This window comes from Drosophila albomicans, chromosome 3, assembly GCF_009650485.2.
Source record: "Drosophila albomicans strain 15112-1751.03 chromosome 3, ASM965048v2, whole genome shotgun sequence".
In the NCBI taxonomy this organism is placed as follows: domain Eukaryota; kingdom Metazoa; phylum Arthropoda; class Insecta; order Diptera; family Drosophilidae; genus Drosophila; species Drosophila albomicans.
In genome coordinates, this window is record NC_047629.2 from 13703871 (window position 1) to 13720784 (window position 16914).

A 16914-nucleotide genomic window follows, 5' to 3' on the forward strand; every position below is an offset into this window, starting at 1 on the left:
CAGCGTTAAATTGAAAGGTTCAACAACAACAACAACGCGAGAACAAGGAACAGAAGGAAACGCCTATCGTTATGCCACACAATTTTATCAACATTAATTTGTCAAACATTCGCCGGTACTTTGCATACTATACACACACATAACAACACAACACAACACAACATACGAGTAGGCAACGAGTATTTGTTGTCGTGTCTCTAATGACAACACAATGGCATTAATTTCATCAAATGAGCTGTAAACAGTTGTGGACAGCATTGTGGCTTCCCACTTACTATACTATGTTAGGTACTGATAGAAGGAGGTGGACTGGACATGTCACTCTGTTTATGGTTTCAATGGCTTCAATGCATTATCAATATTTGCCGATAATCCGGTTGTTAACTTCGTCCAACTGATACGAATTGAAACCACTTTCAAATCTCTGAGAAAGAGAAAATATGGTGAATAGATTTCGTGCGTCCTATGACACTCGTCAACTTTACTCGCTACAGTATGTAAACTGAAATGGAAAATATATTTGTACTCGCTATTGCAAGTTGTCATTACAACTCGTTACTTTCCAATCGCTAAAAAGATGTCTTAAATTTTTTGAGCCGCTTTTTTACTTTGCAATTACAGCACTATATTCGCCACTGTCACTCGCTAGTCGTTACTCGTTACAATATGTACGTTTGCTACTTTTTCCTCGCTACAAAGAAAAGATATTTTAAGTTGACATTGCAACTCGTTACTTTCCAATCGCTAAAAAGATTTATTACATTCTTTGAATAGCTTTTTTACATTGCAATTGCTTCACTCGCTGGTCATTAAAAAGGCTACAACTAATCACAAGGTATTTTACCAGTAATGTAAACAGCTATAGAAAAATATGTTAACTCGTTATTCTAACTCGTTAATGTCCAATCTCTAAAAAGTGGAATTAAATATTGCCAAAAGTTTAAAGAGCGAAAGGAACAATATCCAACTCGTCACTTTCACTCGCCACTCGCTGCTAGCATATCAACAAAGCCATCGTTAATATGTTGTGTTCGATGGCTTCGAGGCCTGATTTGCTATTCCGCACACCTTACTGCGAACCTCGTCATCACTCGCTGCTTCTCCTCTATTCACTGTGCACTACAATTCCCTATTTGTTTTTTTCCTGCTGAACTCGTAATGAAATTCTTCAGTTGAATTTCATTTGCAACTTTTCAACAATGCTCATTGAATAATTTACGCTCTGCTCTGCACCGCCGAGCGTTGAGCTCTGCGCTCAGGCGAAAATGGGAGCAAAACGAAAAAACACACCCACACACACAGACTAAAAAAAAAGAGGAAACCAAAACGGCAAACGAATGTGGCTTCAGCTTCAGCTCCGTGAGGACTCGACGAGGGGCACGACAGAGGATGTCGCTCCACTTAAGCCGGTCCCACGGCAATTTACGTGCCGCAGCAGCAGCAGCAGCGAGTAGCGAGAAGCAACTCCAAACCTCCAATCTGCTGGCCGAAACGCCCCTCATATAATTGCATTAAATTGCACAGTGGGCGTGGTCCGTGCATGGACTGAGTCCGATTTGCAATTGTTGCAAAAGGCTACCAAAATGTCTTAATCAATGCAATGCATGCTAGACAGAGAATCGTTCACTCAATCAGACTGTCATGAATGCGAGATGCCTTCAGTTTGTTGTCGACTGCTGTTGGCAAAATCGTGACCAAACGCCATTTGCATCTCCCCAAGAAAGTTAGCTGGCTGGCTGGTTGGCTTAAGCCAAGAAGGCAACTGTCGGCTGACAGCCTCATGCAAATTGCACTGCAAATTGTCGGTAATTAACGGATGTGGCCGCAGCGAAGGTTGCCGGATTGAAGCACCTCAAGGGAGGGTAGAGGGGAGGATGAGGGTGAGGGTGACAGGCAACACGACGCGTTGCAAAGCGGCTGCTAAGCCAGGCTAATTAGGCTGGTAACTAATTGAACTTCGTGTTCATCGCAGCCAGTTGACGATGACAATTTAAGGGCAAGAAGAGCGAGTTGAGGGGAAAACTGTTCAGATGCAGATATGTTTGAATTAACTGCCTGCTGCCTGCTGCCTGCTGCCTGCCTGCCGGCAGAGAATTGAAATTATAATTATGCTTAATATTCTATTATTATTTAAGTCGAAGCTAAGATACAACAGGAAATTGATGCCATTTAATCAGCTAGAATATTTAACAGAGCAGCTTTAGTTCGCTCGCATATGCGATTGCAATTTCTTTACAGATTGTGATATTTGCTGGCAAATTTAATTTCAATTTTGTTGTGGGGAGGAGGCGGTCCATAACCTTAATCAATGTTGTTTGCAATATACAATCTACAATCGACAATCTTCAATCTGTTTGGCAGCGCAATGAATTGCCATTCAGACACAATGGTCGTAAAGCAGCTTCAATTGCCGCAAGTCGACAGTGAGAAGGATATGCCTATGAATTTCTTATGCCCAACCTGAAGCACTTTACTTACGAATCTGTGAGTCTCTCTCTATCTTTCTCTCTCTTTCTCACTCTCTTTTGTGGCACCAACAAGGACAACGGAAATGCCAATAACTGAACGATGTGTGCGAGTGTGTTTGTGTGTGGATCAGTCCCTGCTGGATGGCAGGAAACAGCAACAGCAAAAGCAACAGCAACAGAAACAGAGTTGCCCAGTTGCCCAGCTTTTTGCTGTGGCCCGGCGGCGAGGCGCATTCAATCAGTGTTATTGCAGGCTGTCCAAATCCCTGGCGGCCACAAGTTTCATTGCTCGCAACGATTTGCCATTCAAGGGAAGAGTGAGAAGCAAGCGAGCGAACAGGAGACGCCTTTAGCCTTTAGCTACTACAGCTCGTTGTCGAAGGAGCGGAAATTTATGACGGCGCTCGCATTCAACTGCAATTTGGCTTGTCTGTCTGTCTGACTGTCTGACTGTCTTGGCATTGGGTTTGAAGCTGCCGTTGCTATTGTTGTTATTGCCACAACTGTGAGCTGGCAGTGAAAATGATGTAATCATATTGCACATGGCATCGACAACGACAACGAGCGGGAGCAGTTTCAGTTGCCACTGTGCGTTTGCCTGCTTACAAAATAATTGATTTTGTGTGCACATCCTTGACACAAATAAACACTCGCACAGCGCACTCACACACTACTCTCTCTCTCTCTCTCTCTCACACACACTCTCTCGCTCTCTCTCTTTCGCACCCGCAAGTTTAACAAACTGACTGACTGACTGAGTCAACTAGAAGCTCTATGAAATTTTGAATTTAATGCAACAAAGCAATGGCTTTTAATTGAATTTGCAACGGCAGAGCGCAGCCCTTTGACTGCTTGCAAATGGCCAGCATCATATTTTTGCAACTATTGAATAAATCCAATAGCAATACCAAATGCCGGACTACAATTTCTATAATATCGTAGCACTTGAATAAAGCTTCGATTTGTTTGCCAACACAGCCACTTGCCACTCGCCACCCGCCTGAATTTCGTCCGTTGTTTGCTGTATTTCAGTTTCCACTCGACTATGCAACGTGCAAAACTGGAAATAGAAACCAAAGTTAAAAAGCAACCAACAAGCAAGCCCTTGAGTGTGTATGTACTCACTGCAAGTTACCCGGCACACGCAAACTGAGAATATTATACAGAAACAAGCATAAAAGCTACAGTCGAGTGTGTTCAATTGTGAGATACACGTGAATAAAAGCAAAACAGTGCGGTATTCATTTCAAAATATAATAAATTAGTCAAAAATACTACACATATATCAAAACTTATAATTGGTATAATTATATATAATAGTATTACTTTCAAAATACACCTTAGAGTGCAAAATATACCAAATTGTTAGCCAAGCCAACTTAGATCCGTAGTAAGTTTTAGCCCATACAAAAGTAACAATTTTAATGACAATTTTTATCCAATGGGAACCAAATTCTCAGAAATCATATATACTATAGTTTTTATTGGATGTACCTAAAACCCTAACTTCGCAATTACGATGTTTCAATTGTTTTCGATTTGCGAGGGTGAAAGTGGGCATTAATTTGAAACATACTTGTTGAAAATAATGCATATCTCTATCTCTTCTAGTCTCTGAGATCTAGGTGTTCATACGGAAGGACGGACAGACGGACATGCCTATATAATATCGTCTATTAACGCTGATCAATAATATATACAGTTTATAGGATCGGAGTTTCCCTCTTCTGCCTGTTACATACATTTCCTGCAGGTGCAAAGTTATAATACCCTTTTACCCTATGGGTAACAAGTACAAAAATTATAATAAAACAAAGCCTGCAGCTTCGATTCAATTTCAATCGTCATAAAGTGCAAAAATTTATATGACGTGCACTAAAGTTTTAAAATTGCGCTCGTATAACTTTCGCATAGCGGATTTAAGGCGTGGCAAGTTGCCGAAATAACTTGCCAGCAAGTTTATTGGCTCCAATCCGAAGACATTAAGTCAACATTTTTAACGTGGTTTCCTTTCAGCTGTCGAATAAGTTATCGGCAGACAGACAGGCCTTGCCACTAAGCTGATATACCCTTGAACTGTTTGTGATGCCGAGTATTAAAACAGAGCATAACGCACAACAGAAAAATCAAAAAGGCCACGACACGCAGATGGAGAAGCAGACGCATCGAAAACGGAGGCAGAGACGGAGAAGGAGGCGGAGACGGAGGCGAAGGTTGCCACTGAGGCGCACTTGACAGGCACTCATGACATGCGCTGAGTGCATGCATATGTAGCAGAGGCAGCAGCAGCAGCAGCCATAGCATTCAGCTATGCAACATAAACCATGTGCACAATAACCCACCTAGCACTTGACAACAGGCAATGGCAACTCGGCAATGGGTCGAGGAGCAGCAGCAGCAACCACAACGCAAAGCATCAACACATCAACAGGCCGCGACTGCAGTCTCAACCTCTGTCGATGTCGATGTGGATGTCGCTGTCGATGCCAGAGCCAGAGCCGAGCTTGTTGCCGATGAGAGAAGAAGAACGAGGCCTCATCAGAAATTCCGCACTCGCACTTGTATTCCCAATGAGCTGACAGCTGGCATTTGTATGTCTGTCTGCGGCAGCTCGACACACACGCAAGTAAAAAGAGCAAAAAAGGTCCTGTCCTCTTCGCTTGCTACGCCCATTGGTCACATACATACATCGTAGAGCTACTCGTACACGTCGGGAGAATGTTTACTAATTTGGCATCAACATCGCTGGTTATGGCTAATTGAAACTGGGCCATTTTGTGCGCTCACAAGATTGTCAACTTAAATTGCGCTGTCAGCTGCACAAAGGCAAAGCAAAAGCAACCGTCGATGACTTGCCAAAAGGTTTGGAAAACTTTGGCTTTGGCTTTGCTTTTGCCCGTCAGGGCAACATGACGATGGCAAAGACTACGCAACTCTCTCGCAGCATCCAGCTTCCAGCTCGCCAGCTCATTTGGTATTTTAATTAAAGTTGCCACAATTTGTTGCACAAATACGAATATGAATATGACAATCAGAGCATGCATAAATGCAAACCAAATAAACCAGCAGCCAGCAGCTAGCAGCATGCCTGTAAACAGCCATGTAAATCAGTATTTACGAGGGTTACCCAAAACTGTACACAAACTACAAATTATTTACCATTGGGAGCTTGAATTTAATTTTAATAAAGATATATCGCATAGCAGTTAAGTTAAATCGTATAAAAGATTTAAATAGGTGTTTAAGCGAAGCATTAGCACTCTTTGAAATCTTTAAATTGGCGCCCAACGTATGTAATTCCATTAAGCACTTATCTACTCAATGAAAGAAGGTTAAAATGTTTTTAACTTGTAGTAATATTATCACTAATATTTAATTATTACAATTTTTCTTCATTTTCTGTTAGCATTGAGCGAAATTATACTATTTGGCGCCCAACGTAAGGTAATGAAAGTTGGCGCAACAACTTTGAGGGTAGTTTACAATTAAAACTCCTGCAAACGAACTCCCTATCTGGCAATCTGCTTTAATATGTTGTAAAATTATGAAAAATGCTTCATGAATATTTAATGAAATGTAATTTTTGCGCCACCCTCGCGGGCGTTATTTAAACTTCACCTCGGAAACATTTTACAGGCCATGACAGCCGCTGAAGTTAAATGCATTTAAATGGATTGATTGACTTGATTGTTTAATTGCCACTGGCCGCAAATAACTAACCAAAGGGAGAAGTTACACACAGATTCAACCGACTCGAGAGCGTGTTTTTCCGGATACACGTGGATGGGTGAGCATTGATTGAAAATCGATAAGCGTGCGCGTGTGCTGCTCAAATGTAATTGAAAGGCTCAAGTAATGGCCAAGTAACAGCTATTAATTGGCATTGAAAGTCACTGTCCATCTGTCAGTGAAATAAAAGAGCACACACAGCCAAATGGAAACTTTCATGTCACTTTCTGCTTAAAGATCTAATTGTTTTTAGTCGAGAATGAGAGCGCTCGAAAGTTGACCAGGGAACGGAAAGCAGAACAAAACAAACAACAATAATGGCAATGGTCAAACTCAAATGCCAATGCAATCGCAATCAAAAGGCCATTGAGCAATGCCGCGAAATTGAATTAGATTTGCATAGGAAAACAGGCAAAACGACGAAGCCACCAACAGCAACCACGATGTCGACGACGGCGACGACGACGACGCTGTTAATAAATATTAAAATTTGAATTATACTTGGCAACCCAATGAGAATTTTATGCGCGCTGATAAAAAAAAGGCCACCCAAGGCATTTCATTTTGTGGTCGAACTGAAACTGGAGCTAAAGATGGCAGACAGAGGCGGGTTGAGGGGTTGAGTGGGAGACATCTTTAGGTGTGGTCGGGCATTTTGGCAACGTTTCAAATGCCGGCCTGTGATTTCAAGAGTGCGCACAAAGCCAAGGGCTAAAAAAACACAAAAATACATCCACATATATATACTTGTGCATATATATATTTATGTGAAAAGAGGAGAATGTAATGAAAATGCAAAAAGTGACGACGAATTGAAAGTTTTCAACGTCTTTATCTTCCTTTTTTTCTTGCTCAGTCGCTGGCACAATTACCAAAGCCATTTTCGTTGATTTGTAACACATTGCAGATGATCATCACGCTTATGATGATGATGACGATGATGATGGCGTACAACTTGGCTGTCGTGAAAGTAGAAACTTGAGTGGCCCAAGATGTGGCGCAATTGTCACACAAACACTTTGCATGCACAATCAGAGCAGCGCCATAAGCAGCAGCATACTGTAGGATGAATGAATGAATGAAGAAAAGAAAGCAACAAACGAACGAAGAACGAACCCCTCACGATTGAGTGCCCCCTAATATTTGCTGCTACCGCACAATGCTGCTTTGCTGCTCAAGTTGAGTAGCGCACTAGTAATAAAAGTATATGGAAACTTGCTCGCTTGACACTGGCAAGTTTTTTGGCCAATTTGTTGCCAAAGAAATGTTTCGAGTGAAACAACAGCTGCTGCATTTTGTGTTTGCTGTTTAATTGCGTTTAAAGGAAACAATTGTTGAAAAATTGCACATTCACTATTTGCACAATTGGCCATCGGCGAATTGTAAATGTCGACGAAGCGAAACGAATGTGGCATAAATTAACAAATATTATTCATTGCTTGCCTGCCTACCTGCCACACAAAATGGGGTATATATAGCAATTGAAAAGAGTGCCCGTAAATTTAAAACTTACAATTTGTTTACTCTTCTTATAAAAGAAAGATAAATTTGAATGAATTACTTATTAAAAAACGAACATATACGTAAAACAAGCTGAACTCTTATTTGGTAGGTATCTCATAGTCAGAGTGCCAGCTGATGGCTTTTTTCGATAACATTGCATGGCAATAAGCCCCAGAGAGATTCATTTAAAATGCACAATGGCTGGCCGCCAATAAATTTCACATGCCGTGACGTTGTCTGTGCATTGCATATGGTTAATTACAATGTTGCCAAAATCAGTTTTCATATTTTTTTCCTGTGTTTTGTTCAATTGAAAACAGAACGAAAATGACTAAGAGAGCAACCGAAAGCTGCTTGTGTGTCTGGCAACACAAAAAGAGCTGCAATAAAACGTGTAGATCTGTATTTATGTGGCCAGTTTTCAATAAACGAGAATTGCAAACTATTTGTACACATTTAATCTGTGCTTTGTTCTGACAAGAAAAGTGCCGAATATATTGAAACTGGGAGAGTCACCGAATTTTTAATGCACTGTGCATGTGCAGGCTTTAGAATGATTAGAGAGAAAAATACGTATACGTAATATCTGAAGTTTATTGCAAACATTTTCTTTAAAACCCGATTGAATTATCAAGCAAATTTATAGAATACTTTTTAATGCTGAATATATGAAAATGGAAGAGAAAAATGATTGAATTGATACAATTTAATAAACCAGGTATCAGATAAATAGTGTTAAAAATAGCATACTTTTTAGAGCATTCAACAATATAATGAAAATTGTGAATTACTGAATACGTATACGTTATATTGCAATCTTTGAAATTCACTTTAAAAATTGTGTTTAAAATCGGAATAGTCAAGCATACAACAATATTCCTGGGTAACCTGATTAAATTTATATAACTTATTTAGCGAACTAACGCTTAAAATCCTTGAAAATACTGTCAACGACTTATGAAAATTTCTTAGCATACTTTTCAGAGAATTCAACTCCCTAATATTACGTATACGTAATATTGCAATGAACTGCGAAAAAGTGTGTATACTTAATATTTGAAATTCACTGGAAATAATTGTGTTTAAAAGTTGATTTAATTATTAGCGACAAATACACGAAGATTCATGAGAAACCCGATTAAGTTGATATAAATTGGTAAGCAGCTAACACTGAAAATATTTTAAATTTCTTAGCATACTTTTCAGAGAATTCAATGGAAATTCTGTGATACGTATACGTAATATTGCAATGTACTACGAAAAATTATGTATACTTTATATTCGAAGTTAGGAAGATTCTTGAGAAATCCTATTAAATTGCAATAATTTAGTAAGCACGCTAAAGCTGAAAATAGAGTTAAGCACTTATGAAAAATTCATAGCATATTATTAAGAGCGGACAATAAAATTATAGAAATTTGCTGCAACGTATATAAAAGTCTGTGTATACTTGATATTCCAAATTTCCTAACAGAATTGTGAATTTAATTGAATTATCGAGCAAATCCTTTAATTTTGCTTTCCTACATTTTACTGTAGTCAGCTGCTACTCTGATTAGAAACTTTTTCTACAGGCTAACGCTGAAAATGGTTTATATAAATTGCATAGCATATTTTTGAGAAATTCTCAGCTACGTATGCGTAATATTGTAATGAGTTGCAATAGTCGTTGGACAACTATGCGAATTATATGTAAGAGTAAAATGGGAAACGAATCCTGGCCATTGTCAGTGGCTTTATGTTCGCGACTTGCGCGTGGCCTCCACTCCGCATTCGCCTTGGCACAATACACGTAATTATGTGCATGTGGCCAATATGGCTTCGCTCAGTTGTCGTTTGTCGACAGACTGTTCAGCAATTGTTTTGCGTTCTGTGTATGCGCCTTGCGTCTGTCTTGTGCTCTTAGCCACGCACAAGGTCGCCAGCCAGAGATATTGCACACATTTAATTGTGTCACAATCAATAAGCAACTCGTTGTTGTTGTTATTGTTGTTGGGGGATTCGAGAGTGAGAGTGTCTCACAATCTTACTTACCTGCAAGTCGGTGCCAGTTATGCCGGGCTGTGCCAGATCACAAGCTGATATCCAAGGATTAAGGCGTGTTATGGCGGTCGCAGTGCCGAGTATGGATTTCTTGAGGTCCACAGCAGGCTTTGATGCTGTTGTTGCTGTTGTTGTTGTTGCTGGGTTTGTTGTTGTTGGTGTTGCAACAGCGGCCGCCAAAGTGCCACCGTCCCTTTGGGCAATTGCAATCAGATGCGACGCATAAGCGTCGTTGCCCCTGCTCCGCTCCTCACCTGTCTCACGTTTGTTGTTGTTGCTGATGCTAATGCTTTCCTCCTCGGCGTGTTGCTCGTTGTGTTGCGCATGCAGCACGCTTTCATCGACTAATCGACTCTCGTCCTGTTGCTGCGACTCGGGCTCCGGCTCCGGCTCAGGCTCCAATTCCGGCTGCTCCAACTTTTGATCCGACTGTGGTTGCTGTTGCGGTTGTGTCAGGGAGAGATTGTAATCTTCCTCCTCGGCAGCAGCGGTCTCGGCGTCTTCGCTTAGTTTTATCAAACGATCAAAGGACTCCTCCGACAGCAGATCGTCCTCAGCGACCAGCGCAAAGATGTCCTCGTCCGCTACCACGTCCGCGTCCGCCTCGGTATCAGTGTCTTCCTCCAAAGCACGCGACGAGGCGTACTGCACGGGCAGACCGCTGTTATCCTCTTCACGCTCTCGCTCCTGTTCCTGTTCCTGCTCCGTATCAGGCTCAACGTCGTCGTTCTCGCTGATGAGCGTCGCCTCGCTGGACTCTGGCACAACCGCCGCCGACTCTGTGCCGCCTCCGCTGCTGCTGCCGCTTCCGCCGCCACCCGTGCCCCGTCCGTCGATGTCTTGACCGCCCGCTTGCCGTGTGGCCTCGTCGACACTGCGGGCACGTCGCGTCGATGAGGCAAGCAACGATTCGTCGTCGTCGTCGTCGTTGGGTGCGTGCAGCGTTGGTCGGCGATAGAAATCAAAATTGAGCGGCGGTCGATCGTCAGCGTGGTGGGCGTAGCTGTGGATGGGCGTGTTCGTGTGACTGTGGCTGTGTGTGTGGTGGCTGTTAGAATGGTCGGCGGTGTCGCTGCTGCTGGGACGGCCGCCGTCACCAGGGCTACCGTCGTGGAATGTTGGCAGCAGAAATGTGAAGCCGCCACCAGCGTTGAAGTTGAACGACTCGCTGCTGCCGCTGGCCGAGTCGTAGGTGGACGGTAACGTTGCTGCTGTCGCTGATAATGTTGCTGTCGTCGTTGTTATTGCTGGTGGTATTGTTGTTGCTCTGGTTCCTGTTTCTGTGGTTGAATCTGTGGTTGTTCCTCCAGTTGTTGTTAGTAGTAACGAGCTGCTGCTGCTGCCGCTGCTGCTGCTGCTGGTGCTGGCACGCCGAGCCCCCGAAATAAACGCAAGCGCCATCACGACCAGCCCGGGTCCTGGCCGCATATTGACCTCGGGTTCGGCGGTGCTAGCATGGTGCAGGCCCGCTTGAGACGCGCTTGCGACTCCAATTCAATGCGAGTAATGATGGGCTCATGGCCCCATCATCATCATTAATATGTGGGTTTCGTTTCGATCTGTTGCTGCTGCTGCTGCTGCTGCTGCTGCTGCCGCTGCTGCACCCGCTGCTGTGCCCGCTGCTGCTGCTGCTGCGTCTCCTCCGCTGCCTTAAAGGCGGCTCCAAGCGTATCCTGGCAACTGCTTGGCTCGTCTCTCAACACTCCGGCTAGCGGCATGAATCCCCACGGTTCTGCAGTTGCACTTGGAGCACAGGCACACACGCTATCAGCCAACAGATGGCACTCAATGCTCGATTTTACTTTCAATTTCAATTAACATGCACTGCAGTTTCTAGTCGTGGCTCGTACAGCTGATCGGCTCATTCTCTCTACACATGGCAGGCTCGGCAGCAAGCAGTTCAAAATGAAGTATAACGTGAGGGGAGGAGGGGAAGAAAACACACAACGCAACGCAACGTAACGTATCGAACGTAAGTGAATGCAACGCAACGTAACGTAACGCAACGAAACGAAAGTCCCGATTAATTGTAAGCTTGCGAACGATAAACGATTTTTATATGCCACTGATATCGATAACACAAAACATTTTGTAACACTTGCATTTGCAGGAATTTCTTTTTCTCTTTTTTAATTATTAAGAATATTTTATGTTATTATTGCTGTTGTTGTTGTTGGGGCCGAAGTTGCTGCTGCGTTTTTTTTTTTTGGTGCTTGGTTACTATTTAATTTGCTGTTGATGATGTTATTATTATTCCTGCTGCTGCTTTTGTTGTATTAGTAGTTGATGTTGTTACTGCAGTTGTTGTTGTTGTTGTTGTTATTGCGACACTGCTGCACATTAACCTTGAAATTGAAATTCGTGTGTGTCGTGTGTGTTTTTTGCTTATTTTGTTGTTGTTGTTGCTGTTGCATACTTTTTGGACATTATTGCCTCACACGAAGGTCACATAGCAGCAATTTTGCTGGACTGCAAAACATTATCAATTACCATATATTACATTTACTATTATCATTTATTGTTTAATGAGTTTTTGTTTTTTTTTGTTCGTTCATTATTTTTTATTGGAAAACAAAAGACTTTTAAGGTTGCCGCAGAGCTCGTTGCGTTTTCGAAACAAAATTTTCGGTTTCGTTTTCGCTTCTTTCGCTCCTCAGTCACCAACCCCACACCACCTCAAATCGACAAAACACCTCGCCCTGTATCGCACACGCTACTCAGCTCTCGCTCTCGCTGTCGCACTAGCAATCTCGCTCTCGCTCTCTGTTGGCATCTTTCTTGAAAACGCCAACGCAACGCAACGGACAACGATAGCAGAGCTCGTTGTTATGCGCCCACGCTCCAAGCTAAGCTGCGCGCTCTCTTTTGTGTGTGACATCGTCAGCAAAACGGCAGCAGCATCGCTCTTTTTGCATTTAGAAATAGCATTACATGCGTTGAACGCTTTGAACGCAATCCAAAGCAATTGCAAGTACTTATAAAATGCAGTTTGATGACAGAGATTTATGAAACAAACAAAAAAGAAACTTGCATTTTGCATTGTCTGTGCACATGCAGAATGACAACAACAGCAATGGTGTGCAAGTGACACAGCAGCCAGCTTTAAGCGAGCCAATAAGCGAGTGTGACAGAACGAGAGAGAAAGCCTCTAGTGTGGGAGCAGCTCGACGACGAGCACATGACGAACACGAAGTAAAACGAAGCAGCCGCAGCAGCCACCGCACAAAGAAGAACGCCGAAAAAACGTCGCTAGCACACGCAGACACACACTCTCTCGTACAGAGATACGATTGTGAGACAGCAGCACACACACACACACACACATACAACGCAAAGAAATTTATATAATTCGCAGCAGCAGCCAGCGACCGACGCTGCCTATGATGCCTGGTGCTTCTGCTGCTGCTGCTGCCTTGCTGCTTTTGTTGTTGTTGTTGTCGTTGTTGTTATTGCTGCAAACACAAAACAGCGGACGAGCCGTTCGTGGGTGGTGGTAAAGCAGTTGGTATAAGTGTATGCGCGTATGCCTGTATAAGTGGAAGTGTGTATGTGTGTGAGTAGTTACTTAGGGCAGCCAGGCAAGCACTCGGCGTGCCTTTTGTAGCAGCATGAAGTAGTCACCGTCTTCTTTGTCACTGTACGTGTGTTAGTGTTGGTGGTAAGTACGCATGTATGTAAGCATGTAAGTATGTATATGTATTGTAGATATTATGCCAGCGCCAAAGACGACAGCGACTGCGGCGCCTGCATGTGGATTTGACTTGTGTATTGGTATTTGTGTTAGCTGCTGCTACTGCTGCTGTTTCTGCTACCGCTGATTGTCCAACAACAAATGCAAAATGTTCTTTTTGTTTCGAGCACGAAGAATCGTTTCAGATTTTTAATGTATGTGTACTTTTCATTTTCATTTTTTTTTTTTTTTTGTAGATTTTCTTTCTTGTTGCTGCGTGCGTGTCACAAAAGAAGCTGCGCTTTTTAAAAATAATAATCATAAGTCGAGTGGATGAGAATGGAATGTTTTATTTCCATGGGTACTCTGGCCACACTGTGCGTGTGTATTTGTTAACTTTCACTTTTGTTTTATTTGCTGCTGCGTTGACACTGCGCACACACACATATACACTGTAGCACTCACACGGACACACACATAGACCCGCCATCGTACATGTATGTATAGGTATTTTCTCTTTTTTTTGTGGTGCGTTTGTGTGTGTGTGTGTGTGTACTACTTCGGGTTTGCTGTTTCTCTGAACGGCGGCTGCTTATATAAGCCCGGAACATGGCACAAAAAACTATTCGCAACGAACTTTGCGCTGTATATGTTTATTTCTAATTTTCTTTTCTCTCTTCTGTTTTTTGTTTGCCTGCAATTTCGTTTTGCGTTTGTTTATGCAACGTGGTCACACTTTTGTGACCAGTATCAAGTATTTTTCACATATTATATAACACTTTTGCAATTAACGTTTGGAGGGCTTAATGTGGTGGCAGTCGATACATCACTGTTATTCGATTCGCATGTACACATATTAGTTACAGATCTATCGATCGCGATTTATCGAAGACACGTTTGCAAAGCGCTTTCGCGTTACGTATAAAACTAACTAACTAAACGTGTGTACATAATTACAATGTATGCGAGTATGTGTGTGCGTATGCGTTTGTCTGTCTGTCTCTCTATGTGTGTGTGTGTGGGTATTTCTTCCAAGAGCGCAGCATCAACTGCCGTAACGGTCGCGTGGGCGGAGGCTGAGGCTAAGGGAGAAGAGGTGCTGTGCTGGTTGCTTGGCAGTTGGGTGAGTTTATGGGGAAGGGGCGGTGAAGCGCGATGTAGACAGTGGCCATTGAGAGTTATGCTTAGCAGCTTTTGATTAGTTGAACACCAACAAAAATGGTAAAACGACAAAAATCGCTAAAATGACACCGCGTTCTTTTTGCTCAGCCACTCGTATTTATCAACGATAACGATAAATTATCAATTGGCATTTGCTTGGGTTTTTCCTGCTCGATTGGCAACATTTCACTTGTTTTTTTTCTTTTTCGTTTCGTTTCTTTTTTTTGTAGGTGCTTGCGTTGTGTTGTTACTTGTATTACATTTTGTGCTAAGGCATTTTTTGTTATCGATTTGCATTGATTGGTTTTTTGTTGGATGTTATTCTATGTATTTATAAAATTATTAATTTTTGCTTTTTTTGTTTCTTATAGATATTTTTTTTTTTTTGGTTCTTTTGCTGCTTGACTCTTTTTTTGGACAAACAGTTGCGCGACGACGCAGGATATACCGTTACAATCCTGCTTCTTGCTGATGGCCCCAAACGGCACTGACTGTGCCACAAATTGCAGATGGCGCTTAACTGGAATATGCCAATGGCCCGAGCTGCCCATGGGGCAACACGAACACAACGGCCGCCTCGCGCTCAGGCGCTGACACGCACACGAAAAGAGAGCGAGAGCGAGAGAGCAGCGAACGAACGGAACGGAGAGTGTGCGAGAGAGAGTGTGCTTAATATGGCGCTCTTCAGCTCACGCGCTCTCGCTTTGTGTGACAGTTCGAATGGAAGGATTTCCAGTGCTGTTAACTTAACAGCTTCGAAACGCGATTGCTTCTATGCGTGTATGTATGTTTGTGTGTGTGTGTGCGTCGCTGTTGAGATGAAGCAAGAAAAATTACTTGCTGCAGGGCACTTAATCACTAATGACAGCAACGTCAGCAGCGACTGCGACTGCGGCAGCGACGGCAAAACGCGACTGCGGTGCCTGAACCTCAACTCACTCAAAGTGCGTTGGCGTTGGTGTTGGCGTTGGCTTGGTGAGTCTCCACTTGACTCGAGTCGAATTGACTCGACACTAGACTCGGATTACGTCCTTTTGCTTGAACTGAAACTTGGGCTTTTGCCTTTGCCTTTGCTCCTGCTTTATTCAGTCCCAGTTCTATTCTCTTCTGTTCTGTTCTGTCATTCTCCGTGCTTGTATGTGTCTGTGTGTAAGTTGCATGCTCGGCGCGTTTCGTTACGGCGTTTTGTTTCACTTGGCCTAAATGTCTAATACCCTATAATGTCGTTTAATCCCACTCAACGTGCTTTAGTTTCGCTTTGCAGCTTACAAAGGCATGTAAGGCGAATCCGTTGCAGTTGACAGTTCCAAATGAACTCATTCGATATGGAGAGAATAACACAACTGTCGCTCTCTCTCTCTCTCTCGCTCCCCGCTATCTCTGTCCTTCGCTTTTTTTTTGTACGAGCTTTAATTTCAATTGAAAATACTGTAGCATAACTTTGAGCGCAAGCTGTCAAACTTGCTAATCACAAACTAAACAGCATTCAAACAGAACTGAAACTGAAACTGAGAATGAGAATGAAACTCGGCCACAAAACTCACTCGACAGTTGATATCAGAGAACTTGCCACACAACAATCCAAGGACACACGACCTTCAGCAGCAGCAGCAACAGCAACAGCAGCAGTACTCGTAAAATAGACAGACAGTTGATGTTGATGCCGTGTTGATGCTGCCCTGAATAATTAACCTTTCTTAATTAGCTTAAGTAACTGTGCCACAAATCACATGCAAGTGGCAAGTGGCAAGTGGCAGGCCCATTGCTTGCCACATTGCTATGATCGTAGACACCTCTCCCTATCTCCCTCTCTCTCTCTCTTTCTATCTCTCTTTTTCGTATCTCTAATGTGCTCGCCAATGTTAATCATCGAAATTAATCAATTTTGTCGAGTTTGTGCTTGGGGATTTTGTGATATTTGAAGTGACAATAAAAATGGGTTTTGATTTCAATAAGTTTCTGGCTATGGACAGCACTGATTAGAATCCTCAACGTGGGGGATTTACAGTGATTTCCATGGTGGATTTTCACTTGGCCCATGGCCACACCCGACACCCTCGATGCTGATAAGGATAAGGAACAGTAAAAGTAAAAGTGAACGAGCGACAAAAGAAAACCAGTAAAAGAGCTGCACTTGAGTGTGCTCGACTGTGACATACCGAATGCTTAATATTAAGAATACACCAAATTATAAACAACTTTCATTTAATAAAAATGATTTTACTTTCTCCTTATAAATAATTTATAAGCACAATTCTACAAAATAACAAAAAGTTTCCTGTTGAAGAGATTTGTGAAACTCAATTATTATTTTCAAGCTACAATAATGGTTCATGATAA

At 42.6% G+C, this 16914-nt stretch overlaps 1 protein-coding gene across 3 annotated transcripts in view; it reads right to left on the minus strand.

The window, feature by feature from the left end:
* Window positions 1-15098, minus strand: part of LOC117568376 (uncharacterized) — a 54577-nt gene extending 39479 nt beyond the window's left edge. The window contains exons 1-2 of one of the 3 annotated variants that reach the window (XM_052003864.1): window positions 15023-15098; window positions 9735-12212 (exon numbers count right to left, since the gene is read on the minus strand). In XM_052003864.1, the coding sequence (XP_051859824.1) occupies window positions 9735-11171 (1437 nt within the window). In that variant the 5' untranslated portion in view covers window positions 11172-12212; window positions 15023-15098. Of the gene's footprint in view, window positions 1-9734 lie in introns of all 3 variants that reach the window. The other 2 variants (XM_052003863.1, XM_034248983.2) reach the window with 2 other exon arrangements.
* Window positions 15099-16914: the final 1816 nt, after the last annotated feature.